The sequence below is a fragment of the Hippopotamus amphibius genome, chromosome 8 (assembly GCF_030028045.1).
Source record: "Hippopotamus amphibius kiboko isolate mHipAmp2 chromosome 8, mHipAmp2.hap2, whole genome shotgun sequence".
NCBI lineage: Eukaryota > Metazoa > Chordata > Mammalia > Artiodactyla > Hippopotamidae > Hippopotamus > Hippopotamus amphibius.
The window spans coordinates 96,153,236-96,178,243 of record NC_080193.1 but is presented as its reverse complement, the minus strand read 5'-3'; the positions used below and the strand labels follow the sequence as shown (position 1 = coordinate 96,178,243).

General features: G+C 35.9%; 1 protein-coding gene across 3 annotated transcripts in view; it reads left to right on the top strand.

The window, feature by feature from the left end:
- The window catches only part of UNC80 (unc-80 homolog, NALCN channel complex subunit), a 208,004-nt gene that overhangs the window by 87,146 nt on the left and 95,850 nt on the right, over positions 1-25,008 (top strand). For all 3 annotated transcript variants that reach the window (XM_057745745.1, XM_057745746.1, XM_057745744.1), the window contains exons 23-26: positions 8,517-8,729; positions 12,018-12,153; positions 15,522-15,655; positions 21,275-21,440. In XM_057745745.1, the coding sequence (XP_057601728.1) occupies positions 8,517-8,729; positions 12,018-12,153; positions 15,522-15,655; positions 21,275-21,440 (649 nt within the window). The remainder of the gene's footprint in view (positions 1-8,516; positions 8,730-12,017; positions 12,154-15,521; positions 15,656-21,274; positions 21,441-25,008) is intronic.

The window sequence follows — 25,008 nt, the reverse complement described above, 5'->3', positions numbered from 1 at the left end:
GTATTATCTAGCTTATTAGTTGATTGCTTAGCTCATAATTTTATTTATTTTTTTTGTTCAAAAACTGAGCATTTAGCAATAAATTTCCCTTTAAGTACTATTTCAATTACATGCCATAAACTTTGATAAGTAGTATTTTGTTACGCTTTATTTTCAAGTCCTTTTTAATTCATTTAATGATCTCCTTCTCCATGTGTTATTTCAATATGTATGTGTGTGTGTGTTTTAATTTGTAAATTTCAGAGTTTTGTTAGGTATCCAACTTCATTTTCAGATACTGATTCTTTGGAATTAATTTAAACTTGCTTTGTTAACTAGAACATGATTAATTTTCATGAAAGTTCCATGTGTAGTTGAAAAGAATGTGCATTCTCTAGTTGTTAGGCACAACATAGTGGCTTTTCTTTCCTTTTTATTTTTTCTTAATGGAAGTGTAGTTGACATGCAATATTCTGTTAATTTCATGTGTACAACATAGTGATTCGGCATTTACACTCATTATGAGTTGATCCCCATAAGTCTAATAACCATCTGTCACTGTACAAACTTATTATAATATTATTGACAATATTCCCTATACTGTGTATTATATCCCTGTGACTCATTTATTTTATAATTGGAAGTCTGAACCTTTAAGTCCCTTCACCTATTTCACCCAAACCACATTCTCTCCCCAACCACCAGCCCCCATCTCTGGCAATCGCCAGTTTGTTCTCATATCTGTATGTCTATTTCTGTTTTGCTTGTTTGCTTAGATTCCACATATCAGTGAAATTATACAGTATTTATCTTTTTTCTGTCTAACTTATTTCACTTAGCATAATCCCCTCTATGTCCATTAGTGTACAATGTTTTATAGGCGTCTTGTGCATCCTTAATTTTTTCCCCTTGTTACTTGATCTGTCAATCACTGAGTTGTGTTAAAATCTCCACTACGATGATAAACTTTTCCATTTATACTTATAGTTCTAGCAATTTTTCTCTTATTGATTTAGAGGCAGATAGTTTAGAAGTATGACATGTATCTGGTGCTGTGAACCTTTTATCACTAACTGGTGACCCAATTTATTTCTAGTATATACAAGATATATTTTTCTTTGATGCTAATGCAGCGGAAACAGTTTTATTAGGTTAGCATTGATCTGATATATCTTTTTGCCAATCCTTTCCTTTCAACTTTTCTACATTTTTGTGTGTTAGGTATATCTCTTGTAAAAAGCAAGTATTTGAATTTTTATACCATTTTAGTGATCTTTTTCCCTAGAAAATTTAATACATTTGCACAGATTATGATTACTTATATTGATTCACTTATGTCTTCTGCCTGTGTATCACATTTTTTTATTACTTCATTGTATATGTGTTCTTGTTTCCATTTCATGCCTTCTTTCAAATTGTGCTGAATTTTGGTCTATTTCTCTTGCTTTGGTTTGGCTTAGCTTTGTTTTATTCATTTTCCTTTATCAGCTTGAAAATTATTATGTTCTATTTATATTTTTTAAAATTGCATGCAAATCTAACTCAATGAAGTCTAAAAATTATTATCTTTACTCTTCTTTCAAACAATAAAAGGCTGTAGAGGGTTTTAACCCCAATTGTTATTCAAGATTTAGTGCTCTCATTTTTGTTTTAATATTGATAAGATAGACATTATTTTTATTAATTGTTAGGAAAATGATTTTTAAATTTGCCCCAAAGCTTAGTGTAGTCTTTGCTCACCATTTCTCCTTGCATCTCAGACATTCCCTTCTAAGATCTGTATCCTTCTTCTAAAGGAAACCTTTCAGACATTTCTTTGGTGATGATTCACTGGCAGTAGCTCTCTCAGCTACAGTTTAATAGAAAATATCTGCATTTTTGTCTCATTCTTGAAGGATACTTTTGATAGAGTTAGAATTATAGGCTAACATTTTCTTTCTGTACTTCAAAGATATTACCCCCTTCTCTTCTGGTTTAATTGACATTCCTTTATAGGTAGTCTGTCTCCCCCATTCCTTCTTCTGGTTGCTTTTAATGTCTTCTCCTTATTGTTGATATTTTGCACTTTCACTAAAATGTTTCTAGCCTATATTTCTTATTTGAGGTTCATTAAGCCCCTTATTAATGTAATTGGTATACTATACCTATTCTGGAAATTTTCCAACTATTATCTTTCAAAGATTTTGTCTTTCACATTTTCTCTAATTTTTACTTCCATAAACTGAAAAGATGTGTGATAGATTTTCTCAGTTTATCCTGTTTTTGACAACCTCTCTTTCATATTTTTCATTTCTTCATCTCTTTGTATGCTGTATTCTGGCTAATTCTCCTCCATTTCACCTTTTTTCTTTTCAGCTGTATCTAATCCCATGGTTCTTAACCAGGGGTAATTTTGCCCACCAGGGGACATTTGGCAGTGTTTGGAGGAATTTTGGGTTGTCACAACTTGGGGATTGCTATTTGCATCTAGTTGGTAGATAACAAAGATGCTGATAAACATCTCATAATACATAGTGCACCATTCACAAAAAAGAATTATCTGGCCAAAATGGCCAATAGTGCTGAAGCTAAAAAAAACCCTGATCTAATCTTTGTTTTAATCTCTACATTGAGCTTTAAATTTCAGGTACTACATTTTTTATTTGTAAAAGTTCTGTTTAATTCTTATTTTAAAACTACATGGTCAACTTTGATAATCTAATTCCTTCTGCTTTCAATACCCACATTAATCTTAAAATGTATTTGATACACTATGATTCCAATAGCTACAGTTTTTGTAAAGGGTCTGATTCTACACTTTGCTGTTTCTTCCAACTCTTACTTATGATGAATTTTTTAATGTATTTTTTCACTTTTTTTTTCTCATCCATTATAGTTTGTTATAAGGTATTGAATATAGTTCCCTGTGCTATACAGTAAATCCTTGTTGTTTATTTTTCTTCCAGATCTTTATTGGAGTATAATTGCTTTACACTGTTGTCCCAGTTTCCACTGTACAACAAAGTGAATCAGCTGTACTTATACATATATCCCCATATCCCTCCCTCTTAAATGTATTTTTAATGAGCTTAACTCCTTGAAACTTTATCAGTGCTAATTCTTTAAGACCTGTGTTAGAAGCAGTATTATTCAGTGGACCAGCAGTATTAGCAGCATCTGTGAGCATGTTAGAAATGCAGATTTTTCAGGCCCTGCAATAGATCTGCTGAATCAGAATCTCTGGGGGTAGGCCTACAGAATCTATTTTATCCTTATTCCCAAGTGACTCTTATGCATACTCAAGTTTGAAGATTTGAGAAGCACTGGTTTAAAGTATTCCTCCGGGGAGGATTTCCAGTTCTTTTCTCAGGCACCTAGAAACATCACCAAGCTAAGATCATTTTTTAAACTATATTTTGGATGCAAGGAGCAGGGAAGTAGTGCCCGTTCTAGTCCAAACGTATATGGGATGTGGAATTTTGGTTAGGAATTCTCATTTAAGACTTTCTTCTTTTCTTTTATTCTCTTTACCCAGAACTAAGCTTAGTCATGAAAGCTTACTTCTGTGCAGTAGATCATTTTATTTTTCATAAACTGAAGTTGGCTCCCACCTGGGATATTGGCTATATAAGAGTGTATGGCCTGATCTCCCACTCCACTTGAACACAGACATTTAATTTGTGGCCCATTGAAAACCCACGCTCTGGTCTTACCGTAGTCAATAGAAACCCTTGGGACAAATATTCCTATACTAGTTCGCACCTTTCCCCCCAGCCTCACCCCAGAATTGCACTGTCTTGTAATTTCTGTTCTCCAATGGTCTATCATCTCATGTTAGAAACAAAAGCAAAAACAAAATGAAAAAAATTTGAATATTTTATCTAGCATTTTTAGGTGTCTAAACCAAAAGATGTTTGTCTTCACACCTAATCTATCATATTGTCAGAAACAGGAGTCCTCATTTGGTTTTTAAAACATTTACCCAAAATATTAGCATGATCTGAGTGCTAAAATGGCTACCCAGCCAGACTGTGTACTAAACAATAATGTCTGCCTCTAGCCTGACAACTGCATCATTTCAGTTGCCTGCAGCTACTGCAGAAATAGGCAGGGGCAGAGACAGCCTGTCAGTTGCTTAATGATCTCAGTCAGGCAGAGAATTCAATACAAGCTAAGTAATAAATACTGACTCACAAGCACATGCCCTCTAGCAAACGAGGTTCCAGTGTACACGAAGACCCACAATAACTGCTTATTCCCAGTGGTTTTAAATAAATAGGTATCTTGCACCAGCAAGAGCTTTATATTTTATTGTAAGGCAATAAAAATATTATGTAAGTCCCCAGAGGCCAACATAAAATATTCAGTCTTTAAAAACAGTTCCTGCCCTGTGTTGTTATGAGTTTTCAGGTTCAGTCAGGGTCTCTTCTCACATAATAAGTTTAGATATAGTCCTTCAGGGAAAGGATGTATTGCAATTATAACCTTCAATTAACCATCATATCTTGGTAACAATATTTTCTAGGTCCCCAGGCAAAATAAAGCACAGCTGTCTGAATTAGTATTCTAGTTCTCTTCTTTCCTTTCATAAAGGAAAAATTCAATATACATAATGATGTTATAAAATGCAGGAAAAAGTGCCAAAGGAAGTCAAGGAAAAATAGGTTGATGCTTGAAGTTTTCTAGTTGTAGAACGTTAGAGAAATCCATGCTGCATAATGCGTGATACTTGGTAATTTTAACTAGACCGTTTTGTAGCCATTGCAGAGAACACCTTAAATAAAATGGAACCATATGAAATTGATGATATTCTACTATTTTTGACCTTCAAACGCAGAAATTCCATAAGGTTAAACCTAACTTATCTTCCTAGTTAAAACTGATTCTTGCTTGTCTGGGAACTATGATGTTAGGACATAATGGACTTGAAGCCACTCTGGCATTATGGGGCATAAAGAGGTGATCTGGCAGACATGTTTATAAGAAAGAATTTAAATATACCTACTTTTCTTCTAGGACCACCGGCAAAATTCTCTGTGGTATACCAGTGGTATCAAATTTTGTTTACATGTTCACTTTTAACTGTGCCTCTGATACTCTGTGGTTCTTCTCATCCATGCAGCATTCTTCCAATTCATTTTTCTCCATTTGTGCTGTTTTTCTCTGTGATGTGACTCCATCCCTATCCAATCTGTCATGCCTCCATGTTTTGCTGCTTCTTCAAATTGCACTGAACCGTAAGAGGTGAGCTCCACTGAAAGAGGGACAATTGACTTTCCTCTATGTCCAGGAAGAATCCTTGGTCTAAGGCATTCCATACCCCTGCTCCTAAAATCAGTACTTTCTAACTTACACTTTGAAAAGAACTTATAAGGAAAATAATTCCCTATAGCCACACCCACACTAGACTGCCTTGAATACTCTTTCACACACAGTGCGAAGTCGGTACTTGTTGCTAAGTATCTCTGCTAGGATGCAAGTTGAGTTCTTAGTTTTGTACCACAATAGCACCCTCCATCATCTGTACAGTAACAAACAAACCACACTACCCCAGAAATTGGTAGTGCTCAGTGCCATCTTGACTTTAGGATTCCCAAATCTGCTTTCATCTACCAGGTTCATGAGGCTCATAAGAAGGCAATATTTGAGTCATTCTATGTCATCATCCCTTAATTCAGACAGTGACATTTCCAAAAGTTACAGGGTTTGGCAATTTACATGGATCAAATTTATCAGATAATAACCAACCCTCCCTTTAATGTTATGCTGTATAGTTAATTAATAGGAATTATTTTGATAATGATCTCGATTCTGTTTCCCAACTTAGATTAGGATTTCTTAGGGCCAATAACTGATAATGTCTGAGTTTTATCATAAGAAGCTTTTGAGAGCAGAGAATTAAAGTTGCTTTTCCTTCAAAATGCCTTGAGCTTCCTAAGCAAATAAAAACATTTTCTAAAGAAGGCAAGCCAGTCTACATAGGAAACCTCACATAGCACAACTTGGGTTTTTTATTCATCTTCTGTTTGTCCCTTCAGTGCCATCTAATACTTAAGAGCAATTAAAAACAAAAACAAAAACAAAAAACAAACAAAAAAAACCCCTCTGCCCCACACACTTGAGTTAGGTTAAGTTTTACCCTTGTTGATCGTGAAGGAGCCAGGGTTCATAACATAATGCTTTTCCAGCGGTGTTATTTCTGTCTTCCTGTCATTAAGCAATGAATCCCATTGCTTTATATTGGAAATGTGTCAAAATGTGACAGGCTAAAAATAAATTCGCATCACTTGCCTTGCCCTCCAGACTGGTATTCGTTTTTAGAGATAGATGTTCCAGCCCTTTCCAGATGCAGATTAGCATATCTGAGATGTTTAGTAAAATGAATATTTAATACAAGAAAAGAGTATAGATATTTAGTCAGTGTGTTATGGCAATCCAGTAATGATAGGTTTGATACAGAAAGTCATCTGACCCGTTGCAATCTTTCTATTCCTGTGACCTGCTACCAAGCCTTGGCACCAATGCAGTTGTTGATAGTCTGTCATCATCAGTGTCCATCTTTTATTAGTGATAGATTCTCACCATTGTGTTTATCTTATATCCTGCCTTTTCACATAGCTGAACTTTGTCTGTCATGGCAATATATCATATGCTTTGTAAAATTAAGTCCCAACATAAATAAATTTCTTCTTAGAATTCTTGATGGTTTCATTTAAGTTGTAGACAATGAGAAAATGCTTAATGGGGTAACTTACTTGAGTCATCCAGGGTATTTGAGTTAGTGTGATACTCAACAGTATGAAGTAACCAACCCTGCCTGAAGAGGGAAGGGATTAAGGAAGGTTTCTTAGAGGAGGTAACTAAACTGAAGCTTAAAAGTGGGAATTTGCCAGATGGAAAAGCAGTGTAAAGGCTCTACAAGTCATGGAAACAATATATGGAAAGGTATGAGATGTCATATCTAGGAGACTAACCAGTTTGACATAATTGGACTGTAGAGCACTTGCAATGGGGATAGAGAGAAAAATGATCCAAATAACAAAAGACAGTTATTTTTGTTCATTGATGATCAGAGTGGATGGAGCCTATAATATATTTTAAATGGGAAAATAAGGTGATTATACATTTGTGTTTTAGAAAATAACATTACATGACATTACTGTCCCATTTTTAAACAGTGACTTTCTACATGCATTCTAGAAATCATCCTTTCCTAAGGTTTATATGAGTATAAATTAAGACAATGTAGATACTAAAGAGGAACTAGTACAGATCTGGGCATGAGAGAGACCTGAGACTGAATCTTATGTCCACTTCTTCCCAGCTGTGTAATAGTGGAAAAATTATACCTCATTTAAAAAAAAAATTAAAATGAGGATATTATCTCACAGAGTTGTTATGTGAATTACAATTTATAAAAACTAACTGGCACATAAGTGATATTCTCTATATAGTAGCTCCTTTTTTAACATTATGGTTCGATGCATTGTGAAGAATGCTATTGCTTGAATGACAAAAACCATTTCAATTTGAAAATGGGGTTACTAAGCAACCTAAGGTTATTAGGTAACTCTGAGGTGACAACTCATATTGTGTATATTTTTTTAACTGGCACAACTGAATTTTTGATGTATTTTTTTTTTTGTGCCCTGTTGACCTGTGGGAAACTTCATACTCCTTCCCTTATTAATTTTTTTTCTTTTTTGGCTAATAAAGAGCTTAGTAGATATCTCACTCTAACTAGTTTCTGGGTATCAACTGAAAGTTTTATTTTTTTTCAAGCACATCTTGACAAGGCAATATGGAGCCATATTTTTATTTTCCTGACGAAAAGCTCTATTTTTCACTTATCAATTAAGCAATTTCGTTTCGGTCATTTTCAATAGGCATCGAAACCATGCCTATTTAAGTGAATTTGGTCTGTTGTTTACAAAAAACTGGGGAAAGAAACTAACTCAACCTAATTTATTTGTTTACCTGTTTGTTTTCCATTTCAGGCCGCATTTTATTCTGTTTACTCTCAGAACTCAACCTAATGTAGTAAGCTCTTCCTTTCCTAATAGCCAAAATGAAGGAGCAGTTGCACTTCCTTGGAGCTTGATAGTCCTAGATAACAAAATCCCTACTGACACCCTTGGTTAACATACAGCTTGTTTTAGAAGTTGAATATGTGTTTGCATCATGTTAATTTTAGGTTTAAAAAAAGCTTCATATTTCAAACCTTCTTATTAAAAGTTATTTCACACTCAAATCCCAGCTGCCTCTGAAATATGCAAAGATAGAATCATGAAGTTACTTGAGATTCTCCAAAAGGAGAAAACTAAAGGCAGAAACCTACTTAAAATGTCTAATTTTTCAATACCCAAATTTACCTTCATGGATTCATTTTCCAGATTTCCCACTACTATCATTACCATGCCAACAATACTTTGGGAAATACGGCTGAACTAAATCAAAATACGGAGACGAAAATAAACTGAGTACACAGTCATTTGCTTTAAGGTCAACTTCATTGTTTGTTAATCCCACGTTACTCTTTCCTTAACAACCCTACTCAGGAAGCTCCTGTGGTAGCCAGAGCCGCGCTGTTTCTGGAATGTGCCCGTTTCGTTCACCGCTGCAACCGTGGCAACTGGCCAGAGTGGATGAAAGGGCATCACGTGAATATCACCAAGAAAGGCCTGTCCAGGGGACGGTCTCCCATTGTGGGCAACAAGAGGAACCAGAAGCTGCAATGGAATGCTGCCAAGCTCTTCTACCAATGGGGAGACGTGAGCTTTGGATTTTCTTCTATAAAAATTAGGCTGAGCGAAATGAAGAAGATTTGTGTTTATGTTTGTTCATTTTTGGGGGAGACTATTGAGTATCTGTTATATACCAGGCACTGAACAAAACATTTCAGGGGAAAATAAATTTAATCCATTTACTCTTCCCAATAAATCTACAAAGTTGGACATTATTATCTCTTCTGTCTCCTTTCCTGGTCCTCTGCCTTTTTCTTCCCTATAAATGTAAGCATTCTCAGCATCTCTTATAATTTCTCCCTGTATAATCTCCACCAGGATTCCATCTACTCCTGTGTTTTCAGCTGTTAGCTGTATGCCAGGGGCACACACTTCTCTATTCATAGCACTTTTCAGATCCCTGACTGGCATCACCGACTGTACTTTGCAGGCATTCATTTAATGTCCTGAAACTCAGTCTGACGAAAATAAAACCCTTCTCTCCATTTAAACACCCCCCCATCTGCAACCCCTCTTGAATTTTCTATTCTTATTGATGGTACCACTGTCATCTAAGATGACAGCCTTTGAACATATTCCAAACCTTCTTCCCTTATTGATTCCACCTCTTCCATGTCACTGATGCCCTTTTAGGTCAGAATTTCATTACTTGTCATCTGTATGACTAAAGTATTTTCCTATTTGGTCTCCTCCCACAATCGCCCCTCAACTGACCCATCCTACACACTGCCAGTAAAATCATCTCGCTTTGGCATAGCCCACCTAAAAGCAGCACATTCAAACTTATCTTCCAGCCTCCAGACTTGCTCCCTCCAATTCATTCTCCAAACTGCTGTCACAGTGATTAGGCTAAAATGCAAATCACATTATAGTGCTGCAGTGGCCCTCCTTTTCCCTTGGGATGAAACCCAAATTGCTTAGCCTGGCATCGCTGCTCTGTCCACAACCTTTGTTCAAATCACACCAAGATTATGGATGATAAAGTCAAATGAGCTAATGTATCTAAAGAACATTTATCTCAATCCTTTGCATCTAAGACGTGTTCAATGATAATGTTATGTTAATTTTGGAAAGCAGGGTATATGGTTTGTGCATTGTTAGGCAGCTCGCACAGTGTCCCTCGAATGAGTGATAAGGGTTCTCCCCCACTCAAAAACTACCTTTCATCCTTCTTCAGAAAGCAAAATGAAGTCCAGCTTCAAGAATTCTAGGATCTGGTCCCAATCTACCTTTCCAAGCCCTCAGGCACATTATTTCCTCCCACAAAATGGTGCTCCAACCAGTCTCTGAACACGTCAGTGCATTTATCTGAATACAGATCTTTTGGAACCCTCCATCTGAAATATCCACTCTTCCCCTTCCCTGTTAGCCCAAACACCAATTCTCCAAAATCTGCAGGAAAGAGACTTTGTATGGTCCTCTGAAATGAATCTAATTTCTCCATCTTCTAATAAATAAAGTGCTTTCAGTCTCTTTCATCACTTAATGTGTTATTTTCGTATGTTATTACTTCCCCAATAGTCTGTAAGCTACTTGAGGTAAAGAGCAGGAGACAGAGTCAGACACTCTATTTGAATCCCAGTTCAAGGTTGCTGAGTGACCTTGAGCAAGTCTTTCATCGTAACTTTCCTAATTGCCAAACAATGATCCTTCTTTATGAAGGTTTATAATCTACTAGGGCACATTAAAAAGATACTGAGGTACTGTAACAATTTATTCAACTTTATGTTTTATTTAATACCTAACGAATTACCTCACGTAATAAATATTTGATGAACGCAAAAGGAATAAACATATCCCCAAGGCACTTTTCTGGTCTTGGAAGAAACAGGAGCTTTAAATTATTATTTAGATAGTTAGTATCATATTAGACAAGTTCATTTTTTGAACAACCTTTTAAGTTTTATAAACTGTTGGTTTAACTTAAATTGCTTGGTTTCAGCATCCTGGGAGGATTGATGTAGATTTTTTTCCCCTGTGAATCTCACTATTAAGTCTGCTGGCTCCACTCCAGACATAATTCCATGTCTCCTTCTTCAGAGAAGATTTCCAAAATAGTAGCATCAGGACAAGGCTTTTTGTTGAGGTGGTGGTTTTTGTTTTATATTTTGTTTTGTTTGCTTAAAACTTCTCAGGTTAGCAGCTAAAATTTTAGGATGCTGTAATATCTTTACACTGCTTTCTTTCTCCTTGATGTGGTTTTTGTTATTCCTCACTTAATTCCAGAGTTTAAGGAGACCCCTTTGTTTTCAGATAGCCAAGATGTTCAAACAACTTGTGTTTTTATTTAAAGAGTTCTGACATATCTTTGTCAGTTTCCAGTAGCAAATCTAATCTTTTTGCATCCCAGAATTTAATAAGTTTTCTAAATATTTTAAGAGGATGATACAGGAAGAAAGAAGAATATTAGCTGGAATTTTGTTCCTACCAATGCACAGAGTAACCAAACGGTCAGACTCCAAGTTCAGTGCTCATTTTAGATTTTTGACTCTCTTCCCATGCATGTGTCTCTTCTTTTATTGCATACAATATATAATTGGAATGTAAAAGGAATTAGATAGAGGTAGCATGTTTTGTCTCTTCTTTTGGAAAATTCCTTTTGGTAAATCAGACAATATTACCTGATGATTCAGAAGGACAGAGAGCAAGTATTGGCTTTATGAATACCTTGTAAAAGCCAATATTGTCCATGTATTGAGTTATTAAAAGTCATGTTTCTAATGTTGATATTAGGTATGCTATCAAAAGAATAGTTAGTATTTCTTTCTGATTCAGAATTTATCATGAGAGGAGAACAAAGTCTATAAGGAAGCCATAGATTGCATACATGAAGACAGATGCAAATAAAATTACAGTTCCAGAATTTATGCCAACCTCCAAACTCATTAGCATGACAGAGCCATCCTCATAAAATAGCATAATCAGAAACACTCTGAGGAAATATGACTTCTTATTTTTTACTGCAGCAAAATCCTCCATTAAAAACAACAGCATACTCCCTTATATGAGACCTATAAAATAAATGACCTTTGGAGAAATAGAAATATTTTCAGAAAATGTTTTATATGAAAATGAAAAATACTATTTCAGTTCCTACAAGTCTTTAGATTCAGTGACCTTGGAGATAGCATCAGTGCCTTCCCTCTCTGAGTTTCCACATTGGGAAATGGTGGTAACAGCAGAATGGCAGACAGTGGAGGCTTAATGCTGAAAATAATCCCCATGAATTGGTTGCTGATGACCTCTGCAATGTGAGAGCCTATTTTACGCTCTGATATACCTAATGCTACTTCATCCTTTTTTTCTTCCTGGTAGGCAATTGGCATCCGGTTGAATGAGCTGTGTCACGGGGAAAGTGAGAGCCCAGCCAACCTGCTGGGTCTCATTTATGATGAGGAGACCAAGAGGAGACTGAGGAAGGAGGATGAGGAGGAAGACTTTTTAGATGACAGTAAGGAGACTCCCTTTACTACAAGAACCCCTGCTTGTAAGAACCTCTGCTTTAGGAGCACGTAATATTTCTCCTTCCTCTTTCACGTTCTTACCACCTTCCCATGTCTGCCACTGCACCGCTCCCCTGTTCCCTGTGCGTGGACATGAGCATGTGCATAGAGCCATACAAAGAGAGGGCGGGAACCAGAAGGAGAAGCCTGTAGAAAGCACCAGAGAGCGGCAGGCGGTATGGAACACCCATGGCTTTGTGGTCTCTGACTCAGTATTATACAAAGATCAGTTTTAGGCCTCCTCGAGAAAGCATAGCCGTGGAAAAGTGCTGTCCCAGAAGAGGTTTGGTCAGGTTTTGTGTTTTGTTGTTGCCCTTGGAGATTTAAAAAAGACCAAATAAAATGAAGTGTGGAAAGCTTCTCAAATCACTAAAATATTGAAATACTTAATGAGTATATTATAATATTTAATGTGAAATTGAAATATTAAGATTCAGATGGTTAGAACTGTGAATATTTGAAATACTGTACTTATTTATTTAAAGTATAATTGAGTCCCATCATGGAAGACTAGAGGCAAACAGATTCCTGAACATCCTTCTCACCACCGTTTTGTACATATGTGTGTTCTGTACCATACAAGCTTGTGTATATGTGTACCACTGCCTTTAAGGAGTATCAGATTCCAATCTAGTTTTGGAATTAGTGTCATTATCTGATGAAGACATTGAGTCCTCTTCCTTTTGACCTTCCCTAGTGGTGTGAAACTCAGACTCCCTGATGATGTCTTAAGGATTGTCCTTAGTTAAGTGATGCCAAACCTACTTCATCCTTATAGGCATGAAATGTAAAAGGATGGCTATAGTATAACATTGGATAGAACTAAATAATAATCAAAGAAAATATATTGTCTTCTTTTCCACTTTCATACCAATAATTTTTTTGAATTTTTTCATCATTCTGCTCTTCCTCAGCCCTTATCAGATCAGAGAAAATCTTCTTGATTTAGCAGTTGACAAAATACCAAATTCTGACATTAGTCTTTTAGCCTAGTGATGAAAGTTGGCCCCAGAGATTCCCCTCAAGTTCACAGGAGTCTAAGCTATCCTAGAATGACTCATAGAATTGGGTCTGATTTGTAAGAGGACTTTAGGATTATGCAGCAATCACAGAACCTAGTGAAGTCCTGCCAGAAGATATCCCCAAACTGCCCTGAATCTCGTAGCGGTCCTTCAGAACAGAGAGAAGCCAAAGCAACATTAGATGGATGTATCTTCATAGGCCAAAACGATCTCAAATCTCCATGAAACCGTATAAATATCATTGGCCAATATGGCATGCCTGGTATATTAGTTTTTTGGCAAGATCATTTATAAGTCAATACTTGTTCACTGTAATAGAATATTTTAGATGATAGTTATGAGAGAGCCTGGACTAAGACCAAGCTCTTTGTCTATAGGATTGACAAGAAGAATCTAAATGATATCTTCAGGATTACAAGGACAGATCCAGAAGTTTATACTAAATATCTACTGTTCAATTGTTTTTAAAAAACAGTTGCACATCAAAACTAAAAATAGAGTTACCATATGATCCAGCAATCCCACTGCTGGGCATATACCCAGAGAAAACCATAACTCAAAAAGACACATGCACTCCAATGTCCATTGCAGCGCTATTTACAATAGCCAGGACATGGAAGCAACCTAAATGTCCATCCATAGATGAATGCATAAAAAAGATGTGGTACATATATACAATGGAATATTACTCAGCTTTAAAAAGCAATGAAACTGGGATATTTGTGGAGACATGGATGGACCTAGAGACTGTCATACAGAGTGAAGTGAGTCAGAAAGAGAAAAACAAATATCGTATATTAACACATGTATGCAGACTGTAGAAAAATGGTACAAATCAACCGGTCTGCAAGGCAGAAATAGAGACCCAGTTGTAGAGAACAAACATATGGACACCAAGTGGGGAAAGCGAGGAGGGTTGGGGGGGAATGAATTGGGAGATTGGGATACCAAATAGTACACTCTAAATATATGCAGTTTATTGTATGTTAACTGCATCTCAATAAAAGTTCTTCAAAATAAAACAGTTGCACATCTAGGCAATTTCTAGTCATGTAGCCTCCACTGAATATAAGGATGGAATGTCTGCTTTAGTTCCACTTTCAAGTCAATACAAAACTCATTTTGCATTTAAAAAAATAATTATGGTATAAGCAAGTATCAGTCCGGAAAATCTAGAGGAGTTTGTCTTTTCCATTCTTAATAAGAGGCACTGTCCCCAGCTACATATTACCTCTGCAGAAAATATAATGATTTTCATGGAGAAGCAATAGCCATATACCTTCAGAAAGACCATAATTCCCAGCTACTATCAATATAAACTGTGAATTATGTATTATATTCAATTAAGAATGCCAAATACTCAGGAAGTATTTTAGAGATATTTTTAGGAAGGTTAATATGTAATGATATAGTGATTCCTTGACAAGTTGATTCATTTGAAATAGATAACTATTTTCCTTCTGTTATGAGAGGCATGACTTTGGTCTACTTTTCTGAACACTGATGAGTAATCAATATATTTCTCCATGATTTGTGATGTCATGTATCTGAGAACTAATCCTGAGGATTTAAAAGTCTCTATGGTGTCACCTTGGCCATTATCTGCCTTCAGAGCAAAATCCATTATTTGCTCCATGGTGGATGCAATGTTTTACTCATTCAAAGACCAGTATTCTTCAAAACAAAGGAGAATATTTGCATATTCTAGTGTAGCTATTCCTTAATATGATAGGCTAACTTGCATAAACTGTATAACATAGGTGACCAAGTAAGTAAGCCTTGTTTATGCTATAGAAACACATCTGGGCTAAAGCTGAAACAACTTCACGAAGTGAGCTGACAGGACTTTTGTAGTTTCAAATCAAATTCACAGCCCTATACCTTGTCTAAATCTGATTGAATAGCAACGTGAAAATCTGGCAAGACTGCTTTCTGTTTCTGTTTTCTTTAAAGGCTTTCCAGTCTAGTGGAGCTGCATTTTGTTACTCTATGGTGCCTTGAGGAGAATAATTTAATTCTTATTGACTGACATTTTAATACTGAGGCATTCATTATAGAATTGCAAAATGGAGGAAAAGAGAGGTATATGGTAATGCATAGATTGAGCTGAAGGGACCAGGTAAATTGAACATGAATAGGTCACATCCTCATTTGCAGTTTCATTTTGCACATGTATAGGTAACATTCTCACATGCGATTTGATTTTACCCATGTGTAGCTATGTCCATCAAACCGTGCCTCTCCGTATTTTTCATTGGTTTGTTTGCTTATAAAAGAACTCTTTCATTCCATAGGTACTGTGAACCCCTCTAAATGTGGCTGCCCCTTTGCCTTGAAGATGGCAGCATGCCAGCTTCTCCTGGAGATTACCACCTTCCTGCGAGAGACGTTTTCGTGCCTGCCCAGACCACGCACTGAGCCTCTGATGGTAAGTAAAGCATATTAATAATTAGGTTACTTAGAGAGTCCAAACCATGTGGCTAGGTTTTGAGTATTCACAGTCTCCTCAAATACCTAATGACCAAATGTATCACATAGTTTAAAATTTTAACCAAGGGATTCTCATATGTAAAAAGAAAATCTCTTTTATCTGTTTAAAAAAACTAAACTAAAATTGACCTTGAAATCACTAAAGATAGTACCACTGGGTAAAATGTTTGAGTGATCACTGTCAGTTAGCCTAGGAATGTGTAAGAACCTCTAGGTTCCTTTACTCTGCAAACTGTGAGGAGTTTTATGGCCAGCATTTTCCAGAAATCACTGGTATATTTTTTTTCATACTAACAACTCATAGATTCATGTGCTTCCGATGAGTTTTCTCATTTAAATTATGGGCGAAAAGACTCAAGTCTTTAGCATGTTAATGTCTCTGAACATATATTTCATTTCTGCAGCATTTCTTGTGGATACAGGTAGGCAGAAAAAGACCACATGTGGGTGCGTGCGCGCATGTAGAAACACACACACCCAGGCGAACACACACACTCCTGTACCATCAGGGTCTGATTTGTTTAACTTAGGATACAAATTCTAACAAGAGCCGGGAGTCATCACAGAGCATTTAGGACAGAGGCAAACCTCAAAGTCCATTTTGCTTGGCCCTTTGTTCCCTAAAAGGCACCAAGTTTCCAGTGGTTTGTCACAGGCATTATCCAACCAGAGCCAAGTAACCAGACAAATTCCTTTTTTCCCCCTTTACACAAGATTTACACTACTCTAGCAGAAAAAAATGTTACACTAACAATCTGTGTGGTTCCATGTAGGTGAATTTTATAATCCACCAGCTCTCCTGTATTTTTTGACCAAACTCAGCATGAACAAGATAACTAGGTTATCTAGTTCCTGGGGGCGGGCAAGGGATAGGGGTGGGAGGAGAGCAGGACAGAAAAGCCAGGGCTCTGGTATTCCTGAGCAGTGCCTCTAACTCTGATTTTCCGATGTCCAGACTTTGAAACATAAAACAGAACTATTTACAGGTAAAATATGTTTTCAAGAGAAACATACCCACATTTGGACTGTGAAACTGCACCGCTTAAATACTGAAAAAGGGAGTTCTTCCTACTGCCCTTATTTAATTTCATGTTATCCTGAATCTTTATTTTTCTGAATTGTCACCTTCACTGTTATATTGAGACCATTCTATAAAATCAAATCAAGGCTGCCACGTAACACGTGTTTAAAGTCAAGTCTGATCTGTAGGCCTCTGTCGGTGTTATCCTATCAACATTCTAATTATACCAAAGTCTTCATAAAAGCACAGAAATGTATCTACTTTTAAATTTTCAGATTTCTAATGGTCACCATGTTGACCTATTGTGATTTAAAAAAAAATAAGAATCTTAAAGTTTGAGTCAACTTATTTTTGTTCTTTCTTTCAACACTTAAAGCTATAGCTTAATGTTCCTCATTACTATAACAAATTTCATTTTTAAAAAAAATTAATCAAATCTTTTAAAAAAATGACTGTATAATTAACTGGCTGTCTAGTAGAAAATGTCAAGAAATTAAACTAAAACAGAGGCTGCAGTCATTCGGTTAACAAGAGGAAATTTTTCATTGCCTTTAACTAGGTCTCACAAATCTTTTATTCATTAAACTAGGTTCTCATTATCAAGTATAGGTTTATATATTGTGTTGGGATGTGACCTTTATAAAATAAATGGGAAAGACTCTTTTTCTCATGTTTAATGTATCTAACTGTAGTTGATGATAAAGAAAATTCAAATCACATTTTTAAAATTATTGTAGAAAAAAACGAGTGTCATAAAACTGTTTTGTCAATACAAAAGCTAGAAATGCTAGAAATAGTTTTTTTAAGAAATTGTACTAAACAGTGAATCTAACAGGCTAAACTTAAATACCATCAAAATGAAATATTCTAAAGTCTTAACAAAACATTCTGTTTTGTTAAAAACAGCAAGTATATTTACAGATTATTTACAGATCTTTGGAATATTTTATTAATTCAGTAATATTTTTAACAACAGTAAAAATAAATAGCTACCCTAATGTACAGAATAATAAAAGTATAAGCTAGAAAAATAATCACATTAGAAGCCGTAAATATTCTGAGAGCTGAGGCTTGAGGATGGGAGAAGATAGGAAACATAAACTTTCTACCAAGAAAAAGTCTTTCTGATAGAAATGTCATAAGGCCACTTCTAAGATAAAAGAGATTTCCCTGTGAAATATTTGTTTGCTTGAAAAAAATCCTAGTTATATCCAAAGTGTGGAAGAGAAAGCAAATGAGCCTAAAATGCAATAATTAAGTTAATTTGATAGGATCAAGAAATCTCAGGAGGCCACTCACTGAATGGTAGAGAATGGGGGTAAGAAAAAAGGAAAAATGATACCAGCTAAAAATATATTTTTATCAACTTAACAAATTTTTTTCCAGATAGATCCCTAAATGGAAATTAATGTATTTTCCCGCAAAAAACAACTTGTGGTAGCATTTTAATTCACTTTTTTTGTAAACCATACAAATGAATATCTCAAAAAGGAAAAAGCAGCATTTTTATAAGACTTCTCATCCAAAAAAGCATAATAATCAGTTTTTCTCCAATTAACAATTACTTCCAAACTTGAAAACAATTAGAGAATTTTGTCTATAAAACTGCTGGTCTATTAAATGTTTCCCTGTTGAATTAGTAAAACCAATAACTGATGACCAAGCAACATGGAATTAAAGCAAATTAATTCCCCTCCAATGCCAAGACAAATTCACAAAAATAAGGAAAAAGGCAGTAAGGATGTCTCTGTACATCTATATTCACTCATTAGGGAAAACAACATATTGGATGCTTTTGTACAAGATTGTGCTAGAAACTGTACCAACTGTACCAACAGTATTTAACAAGTCAGGTTATAAGGAATATACTGCTGGATTCCAAATGCACCTAAAGTTAAACAATCAGAAGCAAAACACAATTCACATATGTGAAGAGTAGACTGATGAATATTTGAGACTAAGTCTATGAGCAAGGTGGTGTGATGGTTGCAAGAGGTGGGAGTGGGGGTGATACAGAGATGAATATATTGTAACAGGAGAACCAACACATAAACAACACACTTAAAGGAGAAGAGGGCCAGGGTTGGCCAAAGAAGGGACTGGAAAAATCTGAAGAACCTTCCTGGAAGAGATCACATTTGAATGTAGCTTTGAAAGATAAGTAGGGGGCCTTCCCTCGTGGCTCAGTGGTTAAGAATCTACCTGCCAATGCAGGGGATGTGGGTTCGAGCCTTGGTCCGGGAAGATCCCATATGCTGCAGATCAACTAAGCCCACGAGTCACAACTGCTGAGCCCATGCACTGCAACTAATGAAGCCCACTAACCTAGAGCTTGTGCTCAGCAACAAGAGAAGCCACTGCAATGAGAAGACTGCACACTGCAACGAAGAGTAGCCCCCACTCTCTGCAACTACAGAAAGCCCCTGTGCAGCACCGAAGACCCAATGCAGCCAATAAATAAAAAATAAATTTATTTTTTAAAAAAAGAAAGATAAGCAGGATTTTGACTTATAGATACGAGAAGTTGGAATAGATAACTACTTTGGAGAATCAGAATTGTTATATTATTACTTTTTGTCCTAAGAAACTTATCTAATTAAATTTAGCTACCAAAATGCAAAGTAGTTAGGTTATTTTTTTTCCTAAAAGCGATTAATTTTAGAGAAACGATTATATTCCGAGAATATTTTTTGACAGTGTTAAATAGACTCCATGTGGTTCCTTATTTTTCTAGATGTGATGTAGTCTTCTGAGTACCAAAGTATAACTTCTGTTCTTAATTCAAAGGGAAAAAAAGAAACAATATGTAGAGTCTAAAGTTTCATTTATTAATAATAGTTAAAAGCATAAGATTTTAATCTTGATGCAGACTGGGTTTTTCAAAATATTTTTTTGTTTCTCAAACTACTTGAATCTGAGGGCTTATTATGTCATAATTAGAAAAATACTGTATAAAAATAAAGTTAGCATTTGGAATATTTTTCATTTATCAGATCTGAAAGTGTTTTAGAGGTTAATGATTAAATGTGATCTTCAGCATGAGGGAGTCTCCATTCACAGAATAGGTCAAATGTCCACATGGGGGCCTCACAGGCCAAACTCCTACAATGTACTTACACTCCCCAATGCTTGCTTTCAGGTATGGGGTTGTTCTTTTCATAAGCAGATGGTAAAGGAACCCCTCTCATATTGAAGTCTTTCTAAAGGAGAGTGAGAGATTCCCCCAATACACGATCCTGTTTTGAGCCTCTGGCCATTACACATGAGGTTTTTTTGTTTGTTTGTTTGTTTTATAAATGTATTTATTTATTTACTGCATTGGGTCTTTGCTGCTGCAACTGTGGCAAGTGGGATCTACTCTTCATTGCAGTTCACAGGCCTCTCATTGCATTGGCCTCTGTTGTTGCAGAGCACAGGCTCTAGGCGTGTGGGCTTCAGTAGTTGTGGCACGTGGGCTCAACAGTTGTGGCTTGTGGGCTCCAGAGCACAGGCTCAGCAGTTGTGGCCCATGGGCCCAGCTGCTCTGCGGCATGTGGGATCTTCCCGGACCAGGAATCAAACTAGTGTTCCCTGCATTGGCAGGCAGACTCCTAACCCCTGCGTCACCAGGGAAGTCCCTACCCATGAGGTTCTTTAAGCCTGACCTGCCTTATCCTAACTGTTTGCTGAGCTAACTTTACTTAATCCTTAGAATTTAACTCCAGCAGCACTTTGGTATTCATTTTATATGTGATATTGTGGTTTATAATAAAAAATATATGATTGGTCTTCATCCCTGTTTTTGGTATAGTGCTCCTAAAACCCTTGGAATCTAAGTAAGGAGGGTGACCAAGGTGTCTTTTGTTATGTTAAGAGGTGACTTATAGAATGACTCTAGACTACCTAGGGATTAGCTGATCACCAGAGGAGCCAACCAAATGATTAGAAAATTGAAGCTTTCAGTCCCACCCCCTCATGTCTAGGTGACAACAATTTAATCAATCATGCCTTTGTAATGAAGGCTCTGTAAATACCAAAAGAACAGGGTTCAGAGAGCTTCTGGTTGGTGAATAAGTGAAGACTGGGGAGTGAGGTGCCCTTGGAGAGGGCATGGGAGCTTGGCACCATTACCCCATACCTTGCCCTGTGCATTTCTTCCATCTAGAAGTTGTTGCTGTTTATATCCTTTTATGATAAACCGGTAATCCAGTAAGCAGAATGTTTCTCTGAGTTCTGTGAGCCCCCCTAGCAAATTAATTGAACCTGGGGAGGGGTCTTATTGGAACTTTCAATTTATAACCAGTTGGTCAGAAGCACAGATAACAACTTGGGCTTACAACTGATGTCTGAAGTGGGGACAGTCTTGTGGGACTGAATCCTTGACCTGTGGATTAAGGAAAACGTTTTCATGGCCTCAGTCTAAAATTGGCATTAGATAGAGGGAAATTTGGCTGTTTCAATGCTGTGTGTGGCTCAAAACGGAGGGAGGTTTTCCAGAAGACCAATGCAGTGCTGGGGAAATACCAGCATTCACGTGCTCCCCAACTGACATTTCAGGACTTGGAGAGCTGCAGACTTCGTTTGGATCCCGAGCTGGACCGGCACAGATACGAGAGGAAGATCAGCTTTGCTGGTGTCCTGGATGAAAACGAAGACTCCAAAGATTCCCTTCACAGCAGTAGCCACACCCTCAAATCAGATGCAGGTGTTGAGGAGAAGAAAGGTATGAATAAGCAAATATTAATTCATGTTTCAGGGCTTCTCATGGGATAGTTGGTCTGGGGTCTAAACTGCAGACTTGTGCACTAAAAGAAGTCCCAAAACTGTTGGCTCCGTACAGCACATAGTGTTGGCTCAATGAGGTGGGCAATCATGCTAGTTAGGAGTTGGACTCTGCCGTCAGAGAGGCTCTAATTACAGCTCAGCAATTCTTCATATTCCACTGAATCTAAGATGCCATCAGTTGTAAGGGAAAACCATTATCTTATATACCAATAAAAAAGGAAATATACTGCCCATTTGGCTCTTATGCAATACTTTCTTTTCACTTAATTTGTGTTTTATTCTTACTGAAAGAGGACTTTCAGGTGTAATTAGACATAGATTTTTATTATTGGTGTATATCATTCTTTGTGCAGCCAAGTAAACTGGTTAAAGTTTTCCTAAACCATCTTCAATTCAGAGTTCAAATTCTTAATCACTTTTCAACTCAGAATTGTCAATGATAGTGTTTTTATATAATAATGTCCTCTGTGTCATCAGAATGTTAGTAATACATAATTTCTTGAATCTATAAAAAAAAGTAAAGCTATTGGAGATAGTTACGTAAGCCAATATGCAATTGTATGAAGCTAGCCTACCTTCAATTCCTGTTTCAGGAATGTTGCCAAAACACACGTGACTTATCACCTCACCCACTCCTCTACCAACTGTATTTGGCTCCTGGGACTTAAAAGACACTGGCATCCATTTTGTATATTTGGCTGGTGGTGCTTTAGATATTCACATGAACACAAGCAATAGCAAATGTGTCACAACTGCCACTTGGCCCTACAGATTTTAAGATGTCCTCAGTTATAAACCAAATCTCAGTTTCAGAGATGTTCAAATGTAAAACAATGTGCATTTTAAAATGGTGGAATATAGTAGTTATGTTACCTTCTCCAAGTTACTTACCTTCTAAGCCAATTTTCTTCTCTGTAAAATTAGATTAATAAGAACTACTACATTGGAATGTTCAAAGCTTTAAATGAGACAATGCAAGTAAAACATAAACTCAGTACCAGATACCTAATAAGGACACAATATATTCATCACTGATTTTTTTAAATTTGTATCATGAGCATATAGATTAGAACCCACACAGAAAATCATAAATATGAGTTAAAGATTGCAAAGTTTTAAGTTGCTCTTTAAAGGCTCCTTTAAACTTTTAATTTCTCTATCTGATTTTTCTATTTCTTAAATTTCATTGCCCTTCATTGTTTTTCTAATGAATTCCAATGAAAAGAACATCAGTATGTTTGTAAAAAGAGTCAAAGTCAGTTTTATCCGTTGGTATATTTTCTGCAGACAGTGATTCCATAAATGTTTGGTAGTTTAAGGAATGCATGATTCTCAAAAGAAACAGCCCTGCAGAAGACCTAAATAGATATATCTCCAAAGAAGACATGACCAACAGGCACATAAAAAGATGCTCAATATCATTAATTATTAGAGAAATGCAAATCAAAACTGCAATGAGGTATCACCTCACACCAGTCAGAATGGCCATCATTAAAAAGTCTACAAATAATAAGTGCTGGAGAGAGTGCGAAGAAAAAGGAACTTTCCTACATTGTTGGTGGGAATGTAAATTGGTGCAGCCACTATGAAGAACAGTATGGAGGTTCCTTAAAAAACTAAAAATAGTTACCATGTGATCCAGCAATCCCATTCCTGGGCGTATATCTGGAGAAAACTAATTAGAAAAGATAAATGCACCCCAATGTTCATTGCAGCACTATTTACAATAGCCAAGACATGGAAGCCACCTAAATGTCCATCGAAGGATGAATGGATAAAGAAGATGTGTACATATACATACAATGAAATATTACTCCGCCATAAAGAAAAAGAATGAAATAATACTATTTGCAGCAACATGGATGGACCTAGAGATTATCATATTAAGTGAAGGCAGAGAAAGACAAATATACAGTATCACTTATATATGGAATCTTAAAATATGATACAAATGAACTTACTTACAAAACAGAAATAGACTCACAGACATAGAAAACAACCTTGTGGTTACCACGGGATAGCAGCGGGTGAGGTAGCAGGGGGTGAGGTGGCAGGGAGAGACGAATTAGGAGTTTGGGATTAACATATACACAATACTATATATGAAATAGGTAAACAACAAGGACCGCTACTGTCTAGCACAGGAAAGAATACTCAATGTCTTGTAATAACCAATAATGGAAAATAGTCTGAAAAAGAATATATATATATATATATATATATATATATATATATATATATGTTTTTTAAAAAAAGGAATAGCCCTAGATAAAGAAAACACAACATGTTTAAAATATTTAAAATTTTGTAAGGAATGGATATAGTCTGAAAAAAAACTTTTTTAATATTTCAAGATCATATTGTTGTCACAACATTTAAAAATGCAAATTATTATTATATCATATTGTGTTGCATTTATGGTGAACAGAAGCCATGTTGCAGGAAGCATTAGCCAAGTTTTACCAATTTATGAGTATGAAGAAGTATCAAAAGATTTGTTCAAATACTACTACTTCTGACAAGGCTGACTATGTATGATGAGAAACTTCCATCTTTTTTATCAATACTTTTTAAAATTGAAGTATGTTGATTTATAATGTGTTAATTTATGCTTTATAGCAAAGTGTTTCAGATATATATATATATACACACACATTCTTTTTAAATATTCTTTTCCATTATGGTTTATCATAGTATATTGAATATAGTTCTCTGTGCTATACAGTAGGACCTTGATGTTTATCCATTCTATATATATAATATCTTACATCTGCTAACCCCGACCTCCCACTCCATGCCTCCTCCAACCTCCTCTCCCTTGGCAACCACCAGTCTGTTCTCTATGTTCGCGATTCTGTTTCTGTGAAACTTCCATCTTTTAAACATATCCCACAGGGATTTTTTTCTCATTCAAAATTATCATGTTAGGTATTATTTAAAGTAGTTGAAATAAAAATTGTTAATACTGACATGGTTAAATTTCAGCAGAGTAAATTCTACACCATCTAAAAAAGTAAGACCTCAGATTAATTTTTTTTTACCTTGTATAAGGCTCTTCTCTAACTTGTTTTTTTTCCTTTAAGAACTTTTATTGACATACAATCGACATACAGTAAACTACATCTCAGATTAATTTTTAAGAACACTTTAATTTCATGAGTATCATTTATGTAAATTGCCTTTAACGGTCAAACACACAAATATGTAATGTTTTCTCCTCATAGAATGGCTATATGATTATATGAAAGTTATTTAATAAATTATGAGCAGAAAACTAAAAGTATACACAAAATGAGAGCATGTTCATAAAATGTCCTTTACCAGTTGGCAAGAAACTTCCCGAAGATTCCTAAATATTCCTTAATCCTTTTAACAAGCTGATACCAGATGCTTAAGCCGATGTGAAAATGGGGACCACAGGGACCCTGCTAACTCAGATTATTAAAATTTTATTTAAAATTTCATACCATCTGTTTGTATAACATCTAAAAATGTCAGTTCTTGAA